Below are 24,094 nucleotides of genomic sequence, written 5' to 3'. Positions count from 1 at the left end.
TCACGTATAGATATTCGTCATGTCTGAGAGCACCCAAAGGCTCAGGTTACAGGACCCCTTAAGCCCGTGTGACTGTGGGCACAGGCTGAGCGTGGAGCGCTGTCTACTTGGGTCAGTGGGAGGGGAACCCAGGGACTTGGGGGGAGAGGCTGGGCACACTGGGGGGCTGCCTAGAGGTCTGGGAGGTGACAGCGTGAGGGGCAGAGGCTGAGGACGGAGCCACGCGCAGGGAGGCGGTGGCCTCCTGCTGATGAGCCGCGTCTAGACACCCAGGCAGCAGTACCTCAACGCCTGCTCCTGGAAGTGGTCAGAGGCGTGCTCCTCTCCTGCCCCTGGTCCAGGGCCTCTGCTCCCCCTTCCTTTCCCCACCCACACTCCATTTCTCTCAGCCAGAGGCCGGACAAGTTCCCTGACGGGGCGTCCACACTGGCCTTGCCCACCTCCCGTCTCTCCTCCATCGCAGTCTAAGCAAGATGCAACGTGCAGACCCTTCACTTCTCCCCTGAGATAAGGAAGTGGGAGTAGGAGAGCAGGGAGGGCCAGTGTTCTGGGCAACTCTCCGACCTTCAGATGGTCTCAGGCCCCACATTGCAGTACTGACCTCATAGCCTTGACGCGGAGCTAACAGGTCAGCCAGGCCGTGCTGGACTGAGACTCAGGCAGCGCCAGGCCAGGCCCTTGTGTCCATTTTACAGATGGGAACATTGAGGACTAGACCGAGAAGGCACCTAGGAAGCCTGGTCAGCAATCAGCCGGACTGTATGTGGGCTGTGTCCACCATCAGAGGCAGAGAAGGCTGACTGCCCTCAGGCTTCCCTGTGGGAAGGAAGCGGCAGGAACGTGGTCAGACACAATTGCCTTTATTGGTTCACAGATCTGGATGCCCAGACAGGCTGCTGCAGAGCAGACCTTGCGGTGTCTTTTCTCCTCCACAGCAGGTCAGCCTCATCCCCCACCCCACCCCCACCCCGGGGCAGGAGCTGGGGTCGGAGCCTCAGACTTGGACCCCTGCAGTGGGGGCAGAGGGCAACAGCTCCCGATTACCATGTCTGGGGATGAACCCTGGGCCAGGTCACAGACGGGCCTCCTGGGCCGTGGAGCAGGCCAGAGGGTGTCCTGGGACGGGACGTTGTGGGGGTAGGTGGGATGCCCTTGAAGCAGAAGGGCTAGCGCCCCCCACAGGCCAGCACCCTGACCTGCATCTGCATGGCAGCTGGCTAAGGCACGGTGGCTGGGCCGTCCTGCGGCAGAGAGTCAGAGGCTAGCGCGACCCTGACCCTCTCAGGACACGTGGCTGTCAGATCACGGCTACTTTTTCCGCCGGGGGGTCTGGGAGCTGCTGCTAATGTTGGGGGCTGGGGACGCTTGCTTGCTGGCGGCTACTGAGTCCTCCTGGGGGGCTGGCTTGTGCTTCTCCTCCTTGGTCCGAGGCAGGGCCTGAGGGCCCAGCAGGGCCTGCATGACCTTGATGGCCCCCACGGCCCCGAGGAGCCCCCAGAGCAGGGCGGGGGCCTCCAGGGGAGACAGCTGTTTCCGTACCCAGTGGAGGACCTGGGTCAGGGTGGTGCTGGAGCCGCGGGCCCGGGGCGGGCTTCTGTCCTGCGGGACAGGATGGAGGAGGGTCTGGGGGGTTGTCCCTGTGAGCCGGGGTCACCCCTGCCACCTACCCCTGCCTGCCTAACTCCTTCCTACCTGAAGGCCAAACTGCCTGAGCAGCATATCCAGCGTTGGGTCCCCCAGAGACACGGATGGGAAGAATTCTTCCACCCACTGGCGTCGCCACCACTGGCTGCAACAGCATGGGGGGCTCAGGTGGGGCCAGCTCGCAGACCCCGCACCGCTCCTGGTGCCCAGACTCACCCTTGCTCCCAAGGATGCGAGAACCAGTACTTGTAGCGCTGGGCCCGCACATACGTGGGCGGCTGCTTGTGGAAGGGGTAACCGGGCGTGTGGTTCTGGATGAGGCGGATCACTGAGGGCGCAGGGGGCAGACCTCAGCATCGGCCTGCCCCGAGGCCCCCGAGGGTCGCCCAGACGCCCCACAGGCCCCGCCCCTCCCCCAGCTCACCAGGCTCCTTGCCCTGCAGCAGGCGGAGCACCAGGCTGCTGAACCAGGGACTGTGCGTGTGGGGGCCCAGGGCCGCGAACCACATCTGCCAGTCAAGGCGCGGCTGGTGGGGCACCACGATCGGGGGAGGCCGGCTCAGGTTCCCGGGTTTGTACATGAACTCGATCTCCTGCCGGGCAGAGTCCCCTTCAGCACGGCTGGCTCCCCCTTCTCTCCCCACCCAGGCCTGTGGGGTCGCCAGGCACCCCGGGCAGGGGCCTGAGGGAGCCCTCACCGTCCACTGGAGCCCATCATAGCTGCCCTCCAGCACCACCTCCGGCCGCCCACCCAGGCCAGTCATTCGGCGGAAAAGGCCATAGGAGTTGGCCAGCTGCAGGTGCTCCACGGTGCCAAACAGGCGGTGGGCCCCAGTCCAGAGGCGCCCATGGCTCGAAGGCTCCATGTAGGAGTAGGGCACCTGGAGGCAGGCAGGCAGAGGCTCAGCAATGACCATCCAGCCCTCCCCTGACTCCCGACCCCAGCCCCAAAGCACTACCTACCAGGCTGATCATGAACAAAGCCACCGTGGCAGTGCCAAAGATGGACAGCTGGACGGCAGCACAGAGCTTCTGCAGCAGCCCTCGCACCTGCACCCACCTGGGGCGGAGAACAGAAATGCAGTCGGGCCCGCCCTGCACAGCTCCACCCACCCTCTGGCACCACAAACCTCCAGAGGGCGGTCAGCAGTTCCCAGGCCAGAGAGGCCGCACCCAGCCACATGGTGGGGAGGGTCACCGTCTTCAGCCACTGGGAGAACTGGTGGAAGGTGAAGTCTGCGGAAGGAAACGGGTGTGAGGAGGGATGGTCCAGCCTCGACCCTCTGAGCCCCCGGCTGGCACTCACTGGTTCTGGAGCGAACGACGTGCTGTTCCCAGTCCACCTCCAGGCCAAAGCAGTGCACCACGCCATAGGTCAGCAGCCCGTAGACAGCCAACTCCAGCAGCAGGGTCAGCACGGCCAGCAGGGCCTTGGGCCAGGCTGCAGGCCAAGACAGCCATGGGTCGGCTGGGAGCAGGACTGGAGGGTCTATGGCCTGGGGGCTGGGGTACAGCTAGGTCATTTGGTAGGCAGCAGGGGTAAGGACGGCTGACTGTCTGGGGCAGGCAGACACTCACAGCTGGGCGTCCTCTTGCGGCGGCTGGTGCTAGACTTAGCAGCCAGGTGTGTGTCATCCAGGAGAGCGGTGGTGAGCACCAGGGTGAGCAGGTTGAAGAAGTTATAGTTGCCAGTGATGATAATCAGAACTTGCAGCAAGACCTGGAAAGGGTCTGGACTCAGCTCACGGGGGCCGCCCCCTTCCCGGGCCCTTCGGAACCTGCTTCCAGGCCCCTCCGCATCTCCCCTACTGAGCTCTCCTGCAGGCCCCTGTGCTCTCCGAGTCATCCCCTGGCCTCTGTTCTCCCACTCAACTTCCCCTACCTTGGCTTACCCCCTCGATGGCTCCCACCAGCACCTGGAGAAAACCCAAGCTTGGCCTGCCTCACGCAGCCCTTCCTCAGCCACCCATGCTGACCCAGGAAGGACGTCCTCCAGTGACGCTGAAGCCCCACCACGCAGGCACACCTTCACACCCCAGGCTAACGAGCTCCTCTGCCCACAAGGCCCATCTGACTGCCCAGCAGCAGACACCCATCCCCAGTGGGGCCCTCTGGGCAGTGCAGAGCAAGGCCACGTCCTGCTTGTCTTTCTGATGGCTAAGGACCCCACCCACCTGGGAGTAGAATGCAGCCAACCGCAGGCGGCGAACAGGAGCGAAGAACAGAGGTGGCACCGCAATCTCGATGAGGAAGGTGGCCACCACACTGAGCTTGTGCAGCCAGACGGGCAGGTGGTGGGCAAACCAGGCGGCCGGCGTGGGCAGGCACTGAGTCTCGTAGTGGTAGGTGAGGGCTGCAGGGGACAGGCGGGCGGTCAGGGATGGGCAGAGCCCCCAACACGGCCCCATGTCCAGGCAGGGACCCTCACCAGTGAGCCCCCACCATGCGGGGCAACGGCTAGTCAGCTTGACCACACCCGAGGCAAACATGAGGCGGAACAGCAGCCAGCGCACGAGCCAGAAGGGAAGGCCTTCATGGGGGGAGACCCGTCCTGGCCTGCCCTGGGGGGCCTGCTTGTGGTTGGGGGGAAGCCCCAGAGGGGCCACCAGCACAGCCAGGAAGCCCGTCTCCAGCAGCAGGGAATCCCTATGGGGAGAAAAAATAGCACAGAGGCCCTCTTCCCCATCAAGGCTGCTCCCCTAAGGGGGTCCTCCTGGGAGAGACAAACACATCCCACCCCATCTCACCCACCCAGCCTTCTATAGCCCAGACCCAACAATAACTCACCACTGGAAATAAAGAAACACCTGGCCCACCTGCAGGGAGAAGGGCGGTCAGGAAGCACAGGCTGTGAGTCTGCAGGGGCACGGGCTGGGGAGAGGGCGGGAGGGCCTGGAGGGAGCTGGAGGCAAGGGTCCCAGTGGCACAGCCCCCACTTGCCTGGTAGACAGACAGGTAGGTGGCCCAGAGCAGCAGGTACACGAGCAGGTGGCGGAGCTGGCGCGTCAGCAGGGCACCCAGGGCCAGCAGGGTGCCCAGCAGGCTCAGTAGCTCCAGGCCCTGGGCAGTGTCCAGCCCCAGAAGCGGCGCCTCCCACAGCAGCGTGGGGGTTTCCCACAGCTGCTGCCAGCGGCTCTTTCCCTGGGGCCGCAGTGTCCTCCGGGCAGGCAGTATGCCCTCGGGGCCGTACAGGCCTGTGGGAGGGCACATCAGGGCAGGCCCTGGACACGGCCCGCGGAGACGAGACTCCCCCCTCCCCAGCCAGGGCCTGCGGATCTGCCCTCCCTAACCCAGGTCGGGACCAGCAGATTCTCCCTCCCGACAGGTCAGGGCCTGCAGACCCTCCAGACCCTCGCGCCGAGGTCAGAACCCAGAACCGTGCTGAAAATGACCCCTGCACGCCCGCCCACGGCCCACACCCCCGCGGCTCGCAGGACACAAACCGCAGCCCCCGACCCCATGCATCCGGGCCTGGACCTCACCGCCCCTACACAGCGGTGTGTCGGGTGGGGAGATGAGAGGGTCACAGGACCCGGGTTGGTGGGGAGGGGTCCCGCCCGGTGGCACCGCGCTCTCGGCGCCCTCACCCGGGATCTGCGTGTAAAGGGACGCGAAGGCGAACATGAAGACGGCTGCCACGCCCTGGAGAAAGAGCTGCCGTGGGAGCCGGGAGCCCGCCATGTCCGCTACGCGGCGGGCTGGACACGATTCCCGGGTCCGCCTGGCCCCGCCCCTCCGCGCCGGCCCCGCCCCTCCGCACCGCCCCCCCCCCCCGCGCCGGCCCCGCCCCCCTCGCCGGCCCCGTCCCCTCGCCGGCGGCAGCGGCAAGCCCCACCCCGCCCTACGCAGGCGTGGGTCCCGCCCCCGCTCACGCCCTGTCTCCGGCGCGTCCTGCGCCCTTTCCGGCGTGAGGCTGCCGCTCTGCGTCAAGTTGTGCGCGCGTCGCTGCGCGCTACGTATCTTCCTGGGCGGGAACAGCAAAATGGCGCCAGAAGTAGTGGCGGGCTGAGCGCACCGGCCCCTCTGGAAGCCGGCGCTGCGGTCCCCGGGCCGATCCGGCTCCTCCCGAACATGGAGGACGTGGAGGCGCGCTTCGCCCACCTCCTGCTGCCCATCCGCGACCTCACCAGGAACTGGGAGGTGGACGTGGCGGCCCAGCTGGGCGAATATCTTGAGGAGGTGAGGGCGGCCCGGGGGAGTGGCGCAGGGCGGGGGCTGCGGGGCTCTGCCGCCTCTGGGGCGTGTGCCGCCTCCGTCTGGCGCTCTGACTGCACTCATCCGCAGGCTCGTTCCCTTTTCCCCAGTTCCATCTCTTGGCCCTCGAAATCATCCCTTACTTGGTTAGCCTGGAGCTGTCATTAGAGATCGCTTTCTGTTAATGAGCCTTGAAATCGATCTAGTGAGTAGCGACCAGCATTTTTCTGTAATAGAGTAGAATAGAATTTGTGTGCATGTGTGGCTGTGTGAGAGGTCTGGGTCACGATGCAGGAGGGAGATCTTATGTTAGACTTTCAAGCCAGTGCTCCACCATCAGCATTTAACCCCTTCCCCATATCTGATAGCATGTCTAGACCTCCTTAAAGAGCTGTCTGCTCCATTTCTGTACTTCACTTTCACTGCTCAACCCGCTTGGCCTGCTCTTGTGTTGATCAATAACGACCTCCTTCCTACCACATCCAAGGGTCACCAGAAGAGTCATCTTATTCAACTCAGCAGCATTTGATGAGTTGACGGCATCCTCTTTTTTGAAACAGGTTTTGTCTCCTGTCTAGTCTCAGTGTTGAACTCCTCAGGGCGTGGCCTGAGCCATCCTTTTACACATTTCCCCTAAACCACTTCATTTATTTCCATGATTTTAAGTACCACTTGTATGAGGACAATTGCTGGGTTTATTTATTTACTCTCCCCTCTCTCGGTTTGTATTTATATTCCAGGCCTTTTCTCTGAGTCTGGTTTGTGTATCCAGCTTCTTAATCTTGAAATTCTCACTTAGATAGATGTCACACAAGCATCGCAGGTTTAGTAGAGTTAAAGGAGTTGTTGTTGTTGTTCAGTCGCTTATTTGTTTCTGACTCTTTGTGACTCCATGGACTGCAGCATGCCAGGCACCCCTATCCTTTACCATCTCCCAGAACTTGCTCAAATTCATGTCCATTGAGTCGGTGCTGCCATCCAACCATCTCATCCTCTGTCATCCCCTTCTCCTCCTGGGGAGGGGTCGGTCTTTTCTAATGAATCGGCTGTATGAATCAGATAGCCAAAGTATTGGAGCTTCAGCTTCAGCATCAGTCCTTCCAATGAGTATTCAGGAAGGATTGTCTTTAGGGTTGACTGGTTTGATCTCCTTGCAGTCCAAGGGACTCTCAACAGTCTTCTCCAACACCACAGTTTAAAAACACCATTTCTTTGGAGTTGATCATCAATTTAAAGGAGAGCTCTTTATTTTCCTGCTCAAAGCTCAGCCTTTCTGATCTTGGTATATGGCACCAATGTTTCTTAAAGTGAAACCTCAGCGCTAGGGAAATCTGCCACTGCACACCAGTTTGCCCATGGTTTCTATCAGTTAATGTCTCCAGAACTTCACTTCAGTTCATCTATTTTCCATTTTCTCTGATCCAGGCCACAGTCTGGCTCCCATTCATGTTAAAACTTTCATTCTTGGACTCCCTACTCTTATTTTTGGCTCCATCCAATTCATGCTCCACCCAGCAGCAAGTGCGACACTTAAAAATTAAAATCAGGCTGCAGCACTGCCCTGCCTAATAACCCTCAGTGGCTTCCCGTAGGCTCCCAGGACAGAAGTCACGCTTTCTTCTCTAAATCTGGCTCTGCTCGCTGTTTTAGCCTTGTCTTAGGCTCTTTTCCACCTGTTCTTTGAACCAATCAGTCTGCAACACCCAAGCTCATTCCTGGCTGCACTTCACACACAGACAGACACACACACATTTATGTTTTCTGTACTCAATAGCGAGGTTTTTTTTGCCCAGTTATTTTTATGACTGATTCTTTCTCGTCCTGTACCCCTCAGTTTAAATATCAGCTGACTGCCATGTCTAAAATAGTTCTCTCTGTTATAGTACCTTCTGTATTTTAGAATGTTCATCTTCAGCTGGTCTCTAACTTGTTTATGGTCTTTCCACACTAGAGTGTAAATCCTGCATGGGCAGGGACTATCTTCATTCTCTCTCCCTTTTGCTTAATAGAATGCCTGGCACACAGTTGGTGCAGAATAAATGTTAAATGGACACTTGATCTGACAACTGACCTCTGCTTGAACACGCAGTCTCCTGAGAGCTGTGCTAGCCGGAGCTGTGTTGAGCGGGGTGCTTGGGGTGCCTAGTGAACCTCCTTGTTTGGTCTGCTGCTCTCCTGCTTCGTATGTCTGCTCCTCCAAACCTTTTCTGTCCCCTGACGTTCCTCATTTCTCTGCCTCTAGTTTTGTCTTTCTCCTTTCATTTTCCACACAGCTGCCAGATCATTCTTACCTTAGAGAGAGCTGGTTTAGATGGGTTTGGGGATTGTTGGCATGTAGTTGGTGGACACAGATTTAAGGGGTGGCGGGAACTGGGGCTTAGGAGAGGCTGCGGGTCAGGAGTTGCAGAGGAAAGAGGATGATGTACTTGGAAGCATTTCCTGAGTTTTCTGCTCGAAGGATTGAGACCCCAGCATTTTGCCTCTCTCTTCCCCACCCTTGAGGGTCCCCCATCCTTCTCCTGGGGTGGGGTCTTCCTGCTGGAGTCTGGCTGAGCTGGCCCCGACTAGGGTGGGCACAGTGCAAGCTCCTCTGTAGAGGAGCTGGTGTGTAGTTCTGGCCGTCTGTGGGTGATGCACCCTAGGGGCCTGCGTCTTCCAAAACACTAGGTCTTAGAGGTTATAGGAAGTAGGGGAAATCACAAACACCTGTCTTTCCCCTCCAGAAAAATGGACAGCTGGCAAGCCCCAGGCAGAGCCAGAGCTGTTCAGAAGGGCTGCTTGTGGTAACAGGCACCTTGGGCCACTGGCCCTGGGTGGGGGGTGGGGTGGGTTGGGTGGGCTGCCAGGAGGAGGGTGAGGAGGGTGCGTAGACTTCCCACTGTCCCTCATTGTGTCTTTCAGCTGGACCAGATCTGCATTTCTTTTGACAAAGGCAAAACCACAATGAACTTCATTGAGGCAGCGCTGTTGATCCAGGGCTCCGCTTGTGTCTACAGTAAGAAGGTGGGCCCGCCTGACTGTGGTCTTGTACTGCAGTGTCTTGTGGGACCAAGGTCTGCTGTCTCGCTGGGGCAGGTGGCAGGCTCAGCCCTGTCTCAGAGTTGCCTCAGCAGCACCTACCACCTCCTCCTCCAAGTCCTTGCCCCTTTTATTTTTATTTTTTTTATTATTATTATTTTTCCCTTGCCCCTTTTAACATGGAAGAACAGAATGGGTTTTAAATTGTAGGGTTGGGAATGCCCTAGTGGTCCAGCGGTTAGGACCCCGTGCCTCCAGGGGCCTGGGTTTGCTCCCTGAGTGGGGAACTAAGATCCTGCATGCCATGCCACATGCCCCGCACCCCCCCAAAAAAAATGATTGTCAGTAACTAAATCAGTGACTCTCAACCCACGCTACAGTCCAAACAATTACCAGTGCCTGGGCCTCACCCAAACTGACTAAATTAGCATCTCCGGGTGGTGGTGGATTGGGGGAGGGAGGTAGGTATCTGGATTTTTGAACTATCCTCAGTGACAGACGGTATTGAAAACCATGGGTGGGGGTGGGGAAAGGGGAGCTGGGAGAGGAATATGGATGAAACAGCAGCAGGAGAAGTAGGTCAGGAGCGGTCGGGAGCATGGCTGACAGGCTTGCCGTGAAGCAGAGAAAAGACAACTCTCAGGGCACTGCCGAGAAGGGGGTCCCAGGGGTTTGCAGCGTCCACACCTAAGGCCCCAGCTTTCACATGGAGCATGTGAGTCAGCTACTGAGAACCAGCTATTGTATAAGAAACTCGGAGAGTGAGGTGTGGCTAAAGATCAGCGCTGCTGAGGGAAATGCAAAGTAAAGACCAGTTTGAAAGCACTGGTAGTACAGTGGAGGTTAAACGCACCCCGCTATTTGCCAGGGCACCCGTGCGCATGTTGGAGATTTTCCTCCAGCAGTGCTACCCCGTCCATCCTCTAGTGGAGGAGCAGGGAAAAGGGGACCACAGCACTGATCCACTCAATTGGCGGTTTGGGGGGGGGTAGGGAACAAAAGGTGCACAGAAGGAAGAGTTCAGGAATGTGTTGAGGAGCTCCGTACCGGGAACCCCTCCGGACAGAGGAGGGGGCCACCACCTTGCAGGTTAACTGACACAAGGCCGCACCTCGGGCTCCGTCAGTTATGAAGACGGTTTGAGAATTCATGGTTTTTGTCTTAGATGATCCCATGAAATCGGATTCTTTGTCCTGCATTTGTCCTCAGAAGGAATATCGGCAATTAACTTTGGAAGCACAAACATAAGGTGCACCTATGGTCACATACATAGATGGGCAGATGTGTGCTTTTAGCAGGTGTAATGAAATGTTAACCTGAAGTCTAGAAGGTGTGAGGGGAGGATAGGCTGTAGTCAGCACTGTCTCACCAGTCTTTCTGAGCTGATGGAAATGTTCTATGATCTAATACGTGCAACTCCTGGGCCCTTGAAATGTGGCATGCGTGACTGAGGAGTCTGGCCTTTTGTTAACTTTTAATTAGATTTAAACTGATAGCGTCACATGCAGCTCGTGGCTTCTGGATTTCTGCATCCCTGGTGTGGGTCCTTGACCCATCGCTGGTGGGGTTATTACTCTGATTCTCTGAATCTCAGTGTATCTCGTTTACTGTGAGAATAGCACCGGCATTGATCCTGAGTAGGACAGAGACAGAGAATGAAGCACAGTCCTGTGTGACAGACACTTAGGAAAGCTCCTGTGGTCTGTTTCTGGTGAGTGGGATCCGTGCCCTCCGGCACACTGTCCTCTTGGGTGCTGTCACCCAGAGGGAGTGGCCTAGGCGGTGCGTGTATGCAGCCTACTGATGGCTGCTTTGTGGTCAGAATCTGGAAAATCCCAACACTCACCCCAAGCAGTGGGGTCCCACAGGCTATGGCTGGACTGTCAATGGGCTGGCAGAGACCCGAGGCGCTCCCGCAGGTGGGGGCTGGTTGTTGAGCCCTGTGAAGTCAGACGTGGCTGTGGGTCCGGGCTGCAGGGTTGAGGTGGCCACAGCTGCGGCGATGTGGAGTGAGGGCGCAGGAGGGGCTCCGGCTGTTCGGTAACGCTGGGGAGGCTTGGCGGTTGGATTGCAGCTGTGATTTTGGCAGCCAAATGGGCAGGAATTTGGAGAGAATGCCCTGGCATCTTGGTACTTGGACGAATAGTGCGGAAGGTTCTGGGAGCCCCTCCTTTCTCTTCCTCACTGCCGGCTCTGGTTGCCAGGTGGAATACCTGTACTCCCTGGTCTACCAGGCTCTCGACTTCATCTCTGGCAAGAAGTGAGTACGCAAGGGGTGCCCGTGTGTCCGCTGTATGTGCAGCCTGGGCAGCCCCTCACCTGCGGTGCCCGTGCGCTGGTTCTCTCAGGCAGGCCAAGCAGCTGTCCTCCAAGCCGGAAGACGGGACCGTTAGGGATGCCAGCTCCAGGGCCCCCAAGGAGGCGGAGCAGAAGGTGAGGCTTCCTGGGTGCCTGGCGGTGCCCACTGTGCTAGCCAGGCCACCCCTGAGCCCTCTGTCTCCCCACAGTTCCTGGCGTTGGATGACCTCTCTGACTCCTGTGCTAATGTGGATCTCAGGGGTGACCAGGTCCTCAGTGTGAGTGCCCCCTCCTGCGTTTAGCTGATGGGGCTGTGGAGGGTGATGTCGTGGCCCGTGGGTTCCCACGGTTCACCCGTTCTTGGCCTCTGTGCAGGGGACCCTCATCCCTCTCCTGCCCAACGCCCTGGTCGCCCCGGATGAGACGGAGAAGAACAGTAACCCCCTGTACAGGTGCGGGCCTGCGCCTGCTGGGTGGAGGGAGGTGTGCTGGGGAAGGGTCTCTGCAGCACCCGTGTTTTGCCAGCTGTCAGGGGGAGGTCCTGGCCAGCCGGAAGGATTTCAGGGTGAACACGTGCACACCGCACCCCAGAGGCACGTTCCTGTTGGAGCCGGTGGGTGTGTCCCTCATGGAGGCCCTGCAGCCGCGGAACCCAAAGGGTGAGAACTCGGTCGGGGGCGAGGCGGGCTCCGCTCGGGCACCTGCGCCCACCGTCTGGACCTGCTTGTAGGACGGGGCCTCTGCCTGCAGCTGGCTCAGCTGCAGAAGGTCCAAGTCCTGTGCCTGGGCTGTGTTCTCCCTGCCTGGTTCTGGCCATGTGGGACCTGGGAGGGACCTTATAGGGGGAGCAGGGCTGACCGTGTTTGATCCCTCGTCTCTTCCAGAGCCTGGAAGGGCTGAGGAGCAGCCAATGGAAGTCTCTGTGTGCGGGAGTCCCGGCCCGGCGCTCAGCATCTCCCGGGAGCCAGGTGAGAAGCGAGCACCCAGGTGGGCCTGCAGGGGAGGCTGGGGAGGGGGCTCTGCGCTCAGCACCCCAGCCTGTCCACCGCTCCAGCCTGAGGCTCAGGGGGCAGGCCTCTGTGCCCAGGGCCCACCTTGGCCAGCTGTGCTGTCTTGGTTCAGTGGCTGCCCCTGGACCACCCTGCTCTCTGAGCAGACAGAGGTGGCAGCATTTAAAGAGGAAAATTACTAAAAAATAAGAGGAACCAAACAAAACAGCAGTATAACGCGCGTGTATTGTGCCCTGTCTGCTTCCCACAAGGGAAGCTGAGTCAGGTACGGCCCCTCATCCCGAGGCCTTCAGGCTCCTGGGGCTGACTGGTCTCGTGTCCCTGCCAGGCTCCTCTCCAGAAGGCCTGGCGCCCAGAGGTGGGGGCATGGGAGAAGACGAAGAGGATGCAGAAGGGGTGGCGGAGCCCCCTGAAGCCTCCGCACCTGAGGTCCCGATGGAGCCCCTGGAGCCCAGGAGCCCCGAGCAGGTGGGACCCCCAGGGAGGCCTGCCGAGCCCCCGCCCTTGGCCAGGCAAGCCCCGGCGGGGACAGCGCGCCCGTGTGGGGCAGGCGACGCCCGGGCTGCCTGCTCTCTGGTCCTTGTGCACCAGGGCGGCGGGTGTGTCCCCCAGCCGGCCCTGGCCCCACACGCTGCCCTTTCCGGCAGCAGCTTTCACGGCTCCCTGTCTGGACAGAGCCGCTGCTGCTTCTCGGGGGTGGACTGGTGTCCAGGGGTCAGAGGCTGTGCTGCCCAGGGTACCACCCAGAATGGTGCTGGTCTCTAGAGCTGACTCTTGAGGCCAGGCTGGCAAGAGTGGACAGGCCTGCCTCCGTTACCCCTAAGGTCCAGCTCTGTACTCCGGTGTAGAGCTAAGAAATCCTTTTATTTGTAAGGAAAAGCCTTGACATAGAGGGAAAAATATTAACATCTGTCAGGTTTGGTTGGCTGTTTTTGCTGTGCTTAATTGCTCAGTCATGTCTGACTCTCTGTGACCCCATGGACTGTAGCCCACCAGGCTCCTCCATCCATGGGATTCTCCAGGCAAGGATACTGGAGTGGGTTGCCATGCCCTCCTCCAGGGGATCTTCCCAACCTAGGGATGGAACTCAGGTCTCCCGCATTGCAGGCAGATTCTTTATCGTCTGTTTTTCTCTTTGAAGAAGTATTTCGTGGCCACTAGTGTATTAGTTTCTATCTTCTCCTAAAGTTTTGATTAGCTTTTCACTTTTTGGTCGTTTAACTTTCTGTCCCCAGGGGGTTTCTGCAGGGTTCCCCGTGTCTGGCCCCAGAGCAGAGCTGCTGGGGGGCCTGGAATCCTGGGTGGAGGAGGAGAGGGAAATCCCTGGTGTTCCTTTGCAGAGTGCTGCCCAACCCAGGAGGTGTACACTCCGGGAGCGGAAGGAGGCCCCGGAGCCCGCATCCCGGCTGAAGGTGAGGGGTGGGCAGGCCCGGAGCCCGGCATGGGGTTTGCGCCCTCGGCAGTGTGTCTCTTGAGCACTCTTCCTTCCCCCAGCGCTGGGCCTCCCTGCTGCAGCTCCAGGGCACCCCCCTCCCCGTGTGTCCGCACTGGGGGAGGGTGCGCGTCCTCCACTCTCCTGTGTCTGCTTGTGCTCTGTGCTCAGGACACCCCAGACCCCTGGCAGGGCCTGGACCCCTTCGACTCCCCGGATTCTAAGCCCTTCAGGAAAGGTAACGCAGAGGGTATGGCCCCTGGGCACCAGGGGTGGGGGCTGGGCTCACCTGGCTGGAGTGGAGGTTGGGGCTCCAGGGCCTGTGGGCACGTAGACGGCCCTGGGCTGTGGTTGTGCTCCGGGACTGCCTGTCTGCCCCCAGGTAGGCCCTACTCTGTGCCCCCCCGCGTGGAGGAGGCGCCAGGACAGAAGCGTAAGAGGAAGGGTGCTGTCAAGCTGCAGGACTTCCACCAGTGGTACCTGGCTGCCTGTGCGTGGGGCCCGGGGCCGGGCGTGGCTGTGGGCCTCAGCTTGGCTCCTGCTGACCCTGTCTTCTTGCAGATGCCGACCACGCTGACAGCAGGAGGTCCCGGCGAAAGGGCCCTTCCTTCGCAGGTGAGCCTGGGGCCTGGGGCTCTTTGAGGGAGGCTAACCCCACACTGCACCGCCCTCCTCAGCCTGGGGAGGCCAGAGGCCGAGTGGACTCGGGTGGGCCGGGGCAGGATGAGGGAGCCCCCTCATGAGGCTTGTGTGCGCAGACATGGAGGTTCTGTACTGGAAGCATGTGAAGGAGCAGCTGGAGACGCTCCGGAAGATGCAGAGGAGGGAGGCAAGTACCGGCCACTCTGGGGACCCTGTGGGGCCTGGTGGGAGACAGCAGGGCCTCTGAGGGGCTCTATCTGCACAGGCGGCTGAGCGATGGCTGCCAAGGCCCGAGCAGGGGCTGTGTCCCGTGGAGGAGGACCGCCTGGAGGACTCGGTGGAAGACCTGGGAGCCGCAGGTGGGGGTCTCCGGGGGCAGGCTGGGGTAGGGTTCAGTGCCCGCCGCAGCCTAACTGGCCTTTTGCCTGGGTGCTCCCTTCTCAGCAGATGACTTCCTAGAGCCCGAGGAGTACGCAGAACCTGAGGGGGCAGAGCCCGGGGAAGATGCAGACATGGGTAGGTCTGGGAGTGGGCTGCAGGCCTGAGGGGCCCCCGAAGATGGGAGGAAGGAGAGAGTGAGGCTCACGGCCGCACTTTTGCAGAAGCGGAAGCCATGCCAGCATCCCTGCGCTATGAGGAGCTGGTCCAGAAGAATGTGGTAGGCCCGGGGCAGAGTGGGGGGCTGGGCGGGGTGGGGGCAGGCCCTGCACCCAGCTGGTGGCCCCTGGTCCTCCCCCAGGAGCTCTTCGTCACCACCTCGAGGCAGGACGTCTTCATCACCACCTCGAGGCAGGAGCTCGTCCAGGAGACAGAGCTGAAGCAGCACATCAGGGGCTGGGAGGATGCCATCCAGACCCTGCTCCAGGAGCAGGTGAGGTGGGCCGGGTGGGGCCCCTGGCGGAGGATGGCGGCCCCTGTGGCCTGCCTTGAACCAGCCCGGGACCGGCCCCTCCCCCTGCAGGAGGAGCACGTGCCCTTTGACATCCACACCTACGGGGACCAGGTGGTCTCCCGGTTCAGCCAGCTCAACCAGTGGTGCCCCTTCGCAAAGCTGGTGGCAGGCCAGCCTGCCTTCGAAGTGTGTCGCTCCATGCTGGCCTCCCTGCAGCTGGTGAGTAGCCTGGGAGTCTGGGAGGGAAGTGGTCCCGGGCCTCTGCTGACACTTTGTGCCCTACAGGCCAATGACTACACAGTGGAGATCACCCAGCAGCCGGGGCTGGAGGCAGCTGTGGACACCATGTCCCTGAGGCTGCTCACACACCAGAGGGCCCACAAGCGCTTCCAGACCTACGCTGCCCCCTCCACAGTGCAGCCCTGAGTGGGGAGCACTGCGGCCAGGGTGGGGCCCTGGAGCCCGTCCCCCACGGATACCGGGTGTGCGTCTGCTCAGTTTGCTTGCCTTCCTGGCTGGCCCAGCCTAATAAAGTGTTGCCATCCCACCAGTCCCTTAAAAAACAAAAACCTTTACAGAACCGTTGTGTGTAGGGGAGAGGGCTCTCTGTCCCCTGCACCCCAGGAAGCAACCAGGCCCCCAGCCCCCTTCCCGCCATGGCCTCAGGGGGCTGCTGGTACAGATCTCCCGCACACACGGCTCCATCACAGCCTTTTAATGACCCGGCTTAGCACAGGACGCTGCGGAAGGCAGCCATGTGGCGCCGCACGCTGTCTGAGATCTGCTCGGCCGACCTGGCCCTGCTGTAGTAGTCCGTGAAGAGGCCGTCGGGGCTGAGCAGGTAGATGGCGACGGAGTGGTCCACGATGTAGTCCTGGTCTTCGTCCTGGGGGCCGGCACTGTAGTACACGCGGTAGCTACGGCTCACCTGGGCGATCTGCTCCTCGGAGCCAGTCAGGCCCAGCAGCCTTGGGTGGAAGTCCTGCACATAGCGGGCCATGGCAGCCACGGTGTCCCGCTTGGGGTCCACGGTGATGAAGAGGGGCTGCACAGGGGGCAGGCCGGGCTCCGCCTCCAGCTGCCGCACCACCCGCACCAGCTTCTCCAGCTCGTCGGGGCAGATGTCAGGGCAGTGAGTGAAGCCGAAGTACAGCAGCACCCACTGGCCCCGGAAGTCAGCTTTGCAGCGCACTTGGCCCCGGTGGTCCAGTAGGCTGAAGTCGCCCTGGCCCACAGCAGCCTGCCGCAGGGCCTCTGTCCGCTGGTGCTGCTGCCACCGCTCCTTCTCGGCCCTCACGGCCAGCCAGGCCCCACCCAGTCCAGCCCCAATCAAGGCTGTGACGAGCAACCTGGTTCGCAGGCCAGGACCCTGGGGTTGGCCCTGCCTGCCTGTCTCTGCAGGGCTTGGCGTTGAGAAGAGCTGGTATCTCACATGCTGGGCCTTGCCTCCTGGGGTCCCGGGGAGGGCCAGAGGCTTGAGCTGAAAGAGCCTGTGCCAAGCTTTGCGTGCCCGAGCCAGCAGCAGCATGGACCCGATGCTTCTGGGAAGGAGCAAGAGTGTCAGGAGTCAGAAGTGCCCCCATCATTCAAGAGATCCCTGACTCCACCTGAAGGACCAGCCCTACACAGGCTCTGTCAGCAGCTGCTCACCTACCACTCACCTGGGCTCAACTGCCTTACCTCTGAAACCTCAAACTCCAGTTTAGGCATCGTCAAGCTTTCACTGCTTGTCCCTCTTGTTCTTTAGCCTGAGAGCCTCAGTCTATCCCATTCCCCCGGCCCTAGCAGCTCTTAACAGCTCAGTAGTCGCCTGCATCTGAAAGCATTCCATCTGAAAGCATTCCATGCACACGCCTCAGCCGGATTCCTGGGCATATTTATCTGTGTGCAATAAACATCCATTTCTTGAGAGGAGGTGGGTGAATTTCTGGCTTCACCCTCCTAAGATCGCCTCCTCTGGCCCTTCTCCTGAGGCCACTCCCGCCACAGTGCTCTAGCCCCTGGCCCCGCGGAAACCTTGCGCCACGCACGCCGCAGCCTGCAGCGCTCCGCCTGGCCCCCAGCCCCCGCCAGCCTCTCGCACGTACACTTCCAGCCGGCAGTCGGCCCGGAAAAAAAGGTTTCTACTTGCTTCGAGCCCCCTCTTCACAGCCAGGTACTCGACGGCAGCTCTGGACTCGTCCTGCCGCGGCTTCGGTGACCTCCGTGCCTTTCTCAGAGACCTCTGGAGGTTTGCCAGGTGGAGGTATTAGAACCGCCCCCCCCTCACCTGTTCAGGCGCTCCTGGGGGGACCCTCTCGAAGACTCCTAAACGTCCGGCCTCTGCCCGTCCGACGGTTCCTAGGCTGCACGACCTTGGACACGTCCCTTAGCCTGTTCACACCACCTTCCTCCCTGACAAAACGTGCACCATGTTGTGCACAAGGTGAGCCTGCAAACCCAGACGTTCCCAGCCCTTCTCCTCCGGAAGCCCCTTTCACAGAAGCCTCCCGGAATGCGCCTCGCAGGTGCTCCCCCAGCGCCCCAGGGTCGGGGCGGCAAGTCTCGAGATGCTACCTGGGCGGCACCGCGGGCCACCCGCCCAGCTCGACGTCAGCGCGCATGCGTCAACGATGCCGCGCTCGCGCAGACGGCCGTGTGCGCCTGCGCCAAAGGCGGAGGTCCGCCGGAAGGTACGTATAGGAGGCGGGGCTTCCTCCGCGGTCCTGCCCTTCCGCCGTCGCCGCGTTTGCTCGGCGACGCCCCCAGTCGCCGAATGTGGTTTCCTGTCGCCGGGTGTGGTCTCCGCCCCCGCTCGCTAGGCTGGCATACCTCGGCGCGCAAGGCTGCAAGCCTCTCGGGCTTCGTTGCTGCGTCCAGCGGGCGCGGGGGCAGAGGGCCGTGAGCAGCTGGGCCTGGGAGGGATGGGGTCTCCGGGTGTAGGGCTGAGCCGGGACGGGGGCACCTCTCTTCTTCCCCTCCCGGAGCGCGGTGACCCCCAGGCCGTCCAGGAGCAGCCCCGTTTCCTCACTCCAGGCTGCTGCCTACGGCGGGCTGTCCGTAGCGGTCAGAGCGGCGGCCCCGCGCCAACCTGCCGAGACTCGGTTCGGCGTGGACCCGCCCCGCGCTCGCGTGTCTTCAAATTGCAGCCCCTGATGTGCCCTCGGTTGCCGGTTCCCCTGGAGAGGGAGTTACAGAAGCCTTGGGAGGGAGCGGGAGACACCTGGAGCGGCCGTGACTGACCTCAGCGGTGGGGGTCAGGAAGAGCTGGTTCGGCGGGAGGGCCCTGAGAGTTTCCCCAGACCCGGGAACAGGTCGGTCTTGCTCGAATAAAGGTTGCCGCGTGGGAATGGAGCGGGGAGGCTGGATCTTGGCCGCGGCAGGGTCAGACTGGGCTGCTGAGATACTGAGGGTCAGGCTACCGAGTTAGAGAAGAGGGTTGGGGCTACATAAATAGATCCGTGCCAACAGAGAGGCCACAGCCACACGGGGACCTCTATGGAGAGGCTACATAGGCTCCAGGGCCTGTGCCTGGCTAGGGACTGCGGCTTCTCTGTACTTCCTGCCTGCCATCTTTGCAGACGGGCTGTCCACTGCCTTCTTACTGAGGATGGGGGCTATGTGTGGGCGGTTAAGGGGTCTGCAGGTGATGGAGATCCTGGAGCTTCCTGGGAGATGTGGGGGAGGCTGACGCTCGGATCAGTCATGAGGGATCAGGGACCCTGAACATGGAAGGTCAAGTGCCCTATAAGATGGGATGACAGGTGCATCAGTCAAGTCACTCTCTTGAGTGGGTGGTCAGGCATCCTGTGATGTGGGACACTGATGCTGGCTTTGGGTCAGATCACCTGTGGTTGTGTGTTCATAGCTCAGGAGTCTTTAATACGCAGGAGGCAAACCCTGGTTAGGTCATCAGTGATGAATGGCAGGCTGTTGATGGTGGCTGTCACATCTCTTGCTTCCTCCAGGAATCCATCTGCAGGAACCAGCTTCCTGACCAGCAGTACCAGCAGCCCACTCATTCCTGCAACCCTTGTATCTGGCCAACCTCCCCTGCAATAGGACTCCCGGTGACTCTCAGTTGCCTCTGATCAGTGACCCCATCACTGACCCTGACCAAGGACTCATCAGCAACCTTGACAGATGTCCAAAGTCATGACCAATGACAGGACTGATTTTGATAAGTTCTCACTAGTGGCCCATCAAATATATGGATCAACATTCTATAGCCCAGTAATGACGGATCAGAGGCCCATCGGTTATTTAGACCAAGTCCCTATTAGTGACTTCTATCAAATTTCCATTGATGGTCTTGACCAAAGTCCAATGACCCATGAATAACTGATCAGTATCCTCCCTAGTGATCCATCAGAGATTCTGGCCTGTGTTTTCCATCAATAACCGAGATCAATGACCAATTAGTATCCTGCCTGTACCTGCTCTGGTTTCTGGGTAACAATGAATTCATGAATAGACTCTAGTTTATCCAAGGTACCCTCATGTACCCCATTATCACATCTGTTGCTAACGTATACAGGCTGGGCAAGGATGCTGAGTACACCTGCAAAGTCACCTCCGCACCCCCATATTTCTCCTCACCATCCCTGGTTAGGCCTCAGCTGGAGTTAAGCATTTACTGGTTTTTCCAGTAATTATGTATAGATGTGAGAGTTAGACTATAAAGAAAGCTGAGCACTGAAGAATTGATGTTTTTGAGCTGTGGTGTTGGAGACGACTTTTGAGAGTCCCTTAGACAGCTAGGGGATCAGAGCAGTCAATCCTAAAGGAAATCAGTCCTGAATATTCATTGGAAGGACTGATGAAGCTGAAGCTCCAATACTTTGGCCACCTGATGCGAAGAACTGACTCGTTGGAAAAGACCCTGATGCCGGGAAAGATTGAAGGTGAGAGGAGAAGGGGACAACAGAGGATGAAATGGTTGGATGGCATCACCAACTCGATAGACATGAGTTTGAGTAGGCTTTGGGACTTGGTGATGGACGGGGAAGCCTGTCATGCTGCAGTCCATGGGGTTACAGAGTTGGACACGACTGAGTGACTGAACTGAAGCTGAACTGAGCAGTGTAGTGGGTGTCCAGCTGAAAAGGGAACGGAAAATAAACTGTCCTCGTGCCTATTGCTAGGGTCACAAGTCTAGGGGGTGGAGGGAGAGGAGTACCCAACTCTTCTCTTGGGAGTCCTGTCTGGGGAACTGAAGAAGAAGCCGAATAACTTGGTCGTGTTATTGGGGGCTGACGTGAAGGAAGAGTCAGTCTCTGTCCTGGGGAGTGAGACGCCTGGGTCCTGCCTTTGAGGGCTCTGTCTGGGCCAGGCTTAGGTCAGGAGCTGCTGGTGGTGGGTCGCCTCTTTGAGGGCAGAGGCTCTGGCCTGGAGAGGGAAGTTTCTGTCAGCCTTGCAGCCACAGCCAGCCAGGGCAAGTGCCAGGACTCTGCCGCAGTTGTCCCCAGGCTGTTGGCACCAGGCTTCTGGTCATGCCAGCTGCTGCCCAGACTTGGCCAGAGCCGGGGTCAGCACCACAATCTCTATCAGATGGCCAAGAGCATGGCCCCTAGGCATGGGTAGTAAGGTGGTGTGAGCAGCACAGAGGGGTGTTCCTACAGCAATGGGTTATCCTCGGTGTCAGTGACAGTGGTGGGGCGCTGCAGCGTCCCTGGGGGCAGGAAATTTCTGGGCGTGACCTCTGTGTCAAGGAGTGGCCACCCCTCCCCACACACGGATTTGTGCGCCCTGCGTGCCCAGTCCAGGACAGCACATGAGAAGCCCTTTATGTCTTCTTGCTTCAGGTGGATCAGCCCCGGCAGCTGCTTGGACTCTGGCTCCCTCCTCGGGACTGGTCAGCAGGCGCGGGAGGGGCAGATGGGGTCAGGGGGCCTGGGGTCACTGGGGCTGCTACTACTCTGGGCTGCGACACACACCTGGTACCTGTCGCCGCCCTGCGTCCGTGTCGCTGACGCCAAGTGCACGTGTCCTGACCCGGGTCCCCTTTCTCTCCTGTGTCTGCCTCAGTCTCGTGTGCCGTGTCCGAGTTGGGTACGCCTCTCCCTCCATCTCCCAGGCTTGGGACCCCAGCAGTAGGAACCGGGACAGTTTATTTTCCGTTCCCTTTTCAGCTGAACCCCTGGCCTCAGCCTCACTACCTGACCCTGGGCAGAACCTGTCCTGTTCCGTGGCCCTCGCCCGTTCTTTTCGGAGCCCAGTCGGTTCTGCCTGGTCTTGCAGCGGGTAAGAGCCTTGAGACTGCTCACTGCGCCTGAGCCGCGGAGGGGCGGGGCCCCCGACAAGCGGGGCTCTGGGCCAATCGCCGCCTCGGGGGGGGGGGGCGGGAGGACTGGCGCACTTCTGTCCTGACCAATCGCGAGGGCCTGCGAGAGCCTGGACTCCGCCCGCCCGCCCGCCAGCCGCCGCGAGCGCAGAGAGGCCGACAAGCTGTTGGTTCCAGAGGCTTTAAGAAACATCTGCGGGGCAGCGCCCGCCCAGCGGGTCATCGTCCGCGTTGGTCATCATCGGGGCCAGGTAGTCCGAGTGCCGGATCCCGAAGGTCCAGCCGCGAGGCTTCCGGTGCTGCGGACCCAGGAGACGTCGCTGGCCTAGTGCTGTCAGCAGGCCTTGGGCTCCCGGCCCCCAAGCTCGCCACTCTGACTCTCTATCCCGACCCGGGCCCCTTTACCCCGCCTCCGACCCTTGACCCTGAACTGCAGACCACCTGGTCCACGTTGTAGGCTGCAGGGCCGGGATTCTGGGTGTTGCCTTGGGAGAGCGAAGTCCGCGCCAGCATCGAGAACTGGGGGGCCCGGGGCTTGTAGACCCCAGGGTTCACCACGTGGTAGGCGCAGGGCCCCGGGGTCTGCGTGGGGTGGGGGCAGGAGAGCTGTGTCCAGCTTCCAGGCCTGCCGACCGCCGACCCTTCGCCGCGCCGTGCGGGCATCGCCCCCCACCTTGCTGAGGTCCTCGCAGAAGCTGCCCACCGCGCTGCGGCCGTAGATGGAGTAAGTCGGCGCCGACACTTTGCCGACTACGCGCGGGCCCAGGAGTGAGGGCATAGTGTAGGTCCCGGGGCCTGCGGGGGCCAGCGAGGGTGGGTCTTTGCGGACTAGCCGTTGTCCTCGCCGCTGCCCGTGCAGGGTGGGCCTTCTTGGGCTCACCTGGGGTTTGCGACTCCAGGCGGAGGCCCCAGTTTCGGGGAGCGATGGTGTGCCGAGGCGCGCTGGGGTACGCTGCATTCCCGGCTCGCTCCGGGAAGTACCTGCCTGCGGGAAGGACCGGGGCGTGGGCCAGAACTGGGTTGGGGACCTAGTCGGGACCCGCGCCGGAGTCCAGGGATTAGGGGGAATCCGAGCCACGATTTGTCAAAGCCCAGTGAGGCTTGGAGCTGTTTTGAGGTCCGGGGCGGGAGCGGGCGGGGGGCGGGGCTGAATTTGGAATGTTAGTGTGCCCAAGGGGGACTCGGTTGGGGGGGGGGTCGGCTCCCGAGGGGAGGCAGCTAGGCTTTCGGGAGGCCAGGGCCCCAGGTTCCTGACCGGGTCCGGGAGTGAGGAAGGGCGGTGCGTGCCGCGGGCGGCCGAAGATGGAGTACGCGGGGGCGCTGTCGAGACCGCGCACTGTCATGCGAGCGGGCACCAGGTGGCCAGGCCCGGGGCCGCACGATGTCTGCTGTGTCGGGAGGCGCGCGCCGAAGGTGAAGGCCGGGGCGCGGGGCCGCGAAGGGTCGTGCAGGATGTAGCCTGCCGGGCGCCCCAGCATCACCAGGGGCCGGCCGCTCCCCTGCCGGGCAGCCCCCGCCGGCTCCCCGCCCCCGGCCCGCCGCTGGTACCGGTGCTGGGTGGTAGCTTGTACTTGGGCCCCGGACCGCTGTAGAGGGCTCCGATGGGGCCGCGGGGCCGGTGCGGCCGCCACGGGCCGACCCAGACGTCCGAGCCCATGGCGCGGTGGGAGCGCTTGCGGCCGTCAACACCTGCGGACAAAAGGTGGCGGCCCCGGCCCCTCCGCCCGGGCTCCGAGGACGCACTCCCGGTTCCCTCCAGATGGGCCCGACTCCGGGACGGGGGAGCGCTTATCCCAGGTGCGGAGAAACAAACGGCAGCTTTCCTGACTCCAGAGTGGCGCGGGGCAAGGACAGCTTCGAGGCCATCTCCCATCCCCCAGCCCCAAAATGAGTTTAGCAGGGGTGTATGTGTGCGCACCAACTTTGGACGCTGCACTGCGAGAGTGGAATTCCCAGGGGTTCCGGAGAACTGAGATATTTTAGGAACATTGGGGGAGGATAATGGGGGGAGGGGGGGACCTGCTACCCGAGGGGGGTCCAAAGTGGATGCACTGACCTGTTCCTGTGTCTCCTGGCTGGGAAGGCAAGGTGGGGTGTCTGGATCCCCACCGCTGCAGGGCGCAACTCCCAGACCCCATTGTGTCCGGGTCGCGCCTCCTGGCAACCGGACTGACCGCCCCACCTGGCCCCGCCCCCAGCCTCTCCTCCTTGGAGTCCATGGCAGCGCAGGCGTCCTGCAGGCTGGGCCAGGGACCAGAGCTCGGTCCACAACCCTTCCCCAGGCTTCAGTCCTCCCATCCCGGAAATAAGTCTGCAGACAAGAAACAAGTGCGTGAATGAAGAAATCAAGCTTAATTTAATTGCTATGTGTAGCGAGAACTTTGCCTGTATTTAAACACGTGGAATGCAAAAGCAATCATGTACTGGGCCACAAAAAAGCCCAATACAATTAGTAGATATAAACTATTATATATAGGATGGATAAGCACAAGGTCCTTCTAGATAGCCCACGGAGCCATATTCAATATCCTGTGTTAAACCATAATGGAATGTAAAGAAAAAAAAAAAAAGAATATATGTGTGTAATTGAGTCACTTTGCTATAAAGCAGAGATTGGCACATTGTAAATCAACTATACTTCAATTTAAAAAAAAAGCCCATACAAGGTGAATAAATAGATATGATAGGACACATGATTTGAT

At 60.5% G+C, this 24,094-nt stretch overlaps 4 protein-coding genes across 8 annotated transcripts; 1 reads left to right on the top strand and 3 right to left on the bottom strand.

The window, feature by feature from the left end:
• Nucleotides 1-841: 841 nt before the first annotated feature.
• On the bottom strand, nt 842-5,392 carry LMF2 (lipase maturation factor 2). The gene is made up of 14 exons (XM_043440304.1): nt 5,232-5,392; nt 4,585-4,838; nt 4,432-4,460; nt 4,073-4,290; nt 3,819-3,997; nt 3,223-3,364; nt 2,951-3,085; nt 2,775-2,880; nt 2,608-2,704; nt 2,343-2,525; nt 2,069-2,237; nt 1,861-1,972; nt 1,693-1,789; nt 842-1,599 (listed from the first exon to the last, which is right to left on the bottom strand). The coding sequence occupies exons 1-14, from the start codon at nt 5,323-5,325 to the stop codon at nt 1,309-1,311; spliced, it is 2,106 nt and encodes a 701-aa protein (XP_043296239.1). The 5' UTR covers nt 5,326-5,392; the 3' UTR covers nt 842-1,308.
• Nucleotides 5,393-5,586: 194 nt separating this feature from the next.
• Nucleotides 5,587-15,699, top strand: NCAPH2 (non-SMC condensin II complex subunit H2). 4 transcript variants are annotated; one of them, XM_043440307.1, is made up of 20 exons: nt 5,589-5,823; nt 8,740-8,841; nt 11,061-11,116; nt 11,205-11,289; nt 11,364-11,432; nt 11,530-11,606; nt 11,680-11,813; nt 12,039-12,122; nt 12,493-12,632; nt 13,505-13,576; nt 13,768-13,834; nt 13,979-14,086; nt 14,158-14,211; nt 14,355-14,425; nt 14,504-14,597; nt 14,683-14,754; nt 14,841-14,896; nt 14,978-15,109; nt 15,200-15,349; nt 15,416-15,699. In XM_043440307.1, the coding sequence occupies exons 1-20, from the start codon at nt 5,716-5,718 to the stop codon at nt 15,554-15,556; spliced, it is 1,872 nt and encodes a 623-aa protein (XP_043296242.1). In that variant the 5' UTR covers nt 5,589-5,715; the 3' UTR covers nt 15,557-15,699. The 4 variants fall into 4 exon arrangements, with proteins under 4 accessions (XP_043296240.1, XP_043296241.1, XP_043296242.1 ...); XM_043440308.1 differs by having other exon boundaries at nt 5,590-5,823; nt 14,686-14,754; XM_043440305.1 differs by having other exon boundaries at nt 5,587-5,823; nt 13,768-14,086.
• A 131-nt stretch (nt 15,700-15,830) lies between these two features.
• LOC122423355 (protein SCO2 homolog, mitochondrial) lies at nt 15,831-17,538 on the bottom strand. Of its 2 annotated transcripts, none has more exons than XM_043440310.1 (2): nt 17,400-17,538; nt 15,831-16,671 (listed from the first exon to the last, which is right to left on the bottom strand). In XM_043440310.1, exon 2 carries the CDS (start codon nt 16,656-16,658, stop codon nt 15,858-15,860), a length of 801 nt encoding a protein of 266 aa, XP_043296245.1. In that variant the 5' UTR covers nt 16,659-16,671; nt 17,400-17,538; the 3' UTR covers nt 15,831-15,857. The 2 variants fall into 2 exon arrangements, with proteins under 2 accessions (XP_043296245.1, XP_043296246.1); XM_043440311.1 differs by having other exon boundaries at nt 15,831-16,668; nt 17,400-17,537.
• A 4,021-nt stretch (nt 17,539-21,559) lies between these two features.
• On the bottom strand, nt 21,560-23,560 carry ODF3B (outer dense fiber of sperm tails 3B). Its single transcript, XM_043440309.1, has 7 exons — nt 23,449-23,560; nt 22,941-23,081; nt 22,648-22,851; nt 22,273-22,377; nt 22,066-22,187; nt 21,834-21,974; nt 21,560-21,691 (listed from the first exon to the last, which is right to left on the bottom strand). Exons 1-7 carry the CDS (start codon nt 23,528-23,530, stop codon nt 21,575-21,577), a joined length of 912 nt encoding a protein of 303 aa, XP_043296244.1. The 5' UTR covers nt 23,531-23,560; the 3' UTR covers nt 21,560-21,574.
• Nucleotides 23,561-24,094: the final 534 nt, after the last annotated feature.

This window comes from Cervus canadensis, chromosome 21, assembly GCF_019320065.1.
Source record: "Cervus canadensis isolate Bull #8, Minnesota chromosome 21, ASM1932006v1, whole genome shotgun sequence".
In the NCBI taxonomy this organism is placed as follows: Eukaryota; Metazoa; Chordata; class Mammalia; order Artiodactyla; family Cervidae; genus Cervus; species Cervus canadensis.
Note: the sequence above shows the minus strand (reverse complement) of the source record. Positions and strands in the feature narration are given on the sequence as shown.

Bases quoted from the DNA above. Each gene is read 5' to 3' on its own strand.
- ODF3B (XM_043440309.1), bottom strand. From the start codon at position 23,530: ATGGGGTCTGGGAGTTGCGCCCTGCAGCGGTGGGGATCCAGACACCCC. The intron at 22,378-22,647 runs GTCAGGAACCTG...TCCTTCCCGCAG, and splicing joins CTTCCTCACTCCCGGACCCG to GCAGGTACTTCCCGGAGCGA. The intron at 21,692-21,833 runs GTGGTCTGCAGT...CTGGGTCCGCAG, and splicing joins CAGCCTACAACGTGGACCAG to CACCGGAAGCCTCGCGGCTG.
- NCAPH2 (XM_043440305.1), top strand. From the start codon at position 5,716: ATGGAGGACGTGGAGGCGCGCTTCGCCCACCTCCTGCTGCCCATCCGC. The intron at 11,117-11,204 runs GTGAGTACGCAA...TGGTTCTCTCAG, and splicing joins GACTTCATCTCTGGCAAGAA to GCAGGCCAAGCAGCTGTCCT. The intron at 14,212-14,354 runs GTGAGCCTGGGG...TTGTGTGCGCAG, and splicing joins AAAGGGCCCTTCCTTCGCAG to ACATGGAGGTTCTGTACTGG.
- LOC122423355 (XM_043440310.1), bottom strand. From the start codon at position 16,658: ATGCTGCTGCTGGCTCGGGCACGCAAAGCTTGGCACAGGCTCTTTCAG.
- LMF2 (XM_043440304.1), bottom strand. From the start codon at position 5,325: ATGGCGGGCTCCCGGCTCCCACGGCAGCTCTTTCTCCAGGGCGTGGCA. The intron at 4,839-5,231 runs GTGAGGGCGCCG...GCCCTCCCACAG, and splicing joins CCTTTACACGCAGATCCCGG to GCCTGTACGGCCCCGAGGGC. The intron at 3,998-4,072 runs GTGAGGGTCCCT...TGTCCCCTGCAG, and splicing joins CGCATGGTGGGGGCTCACTG to CCCTCACCTACCACTACGAG.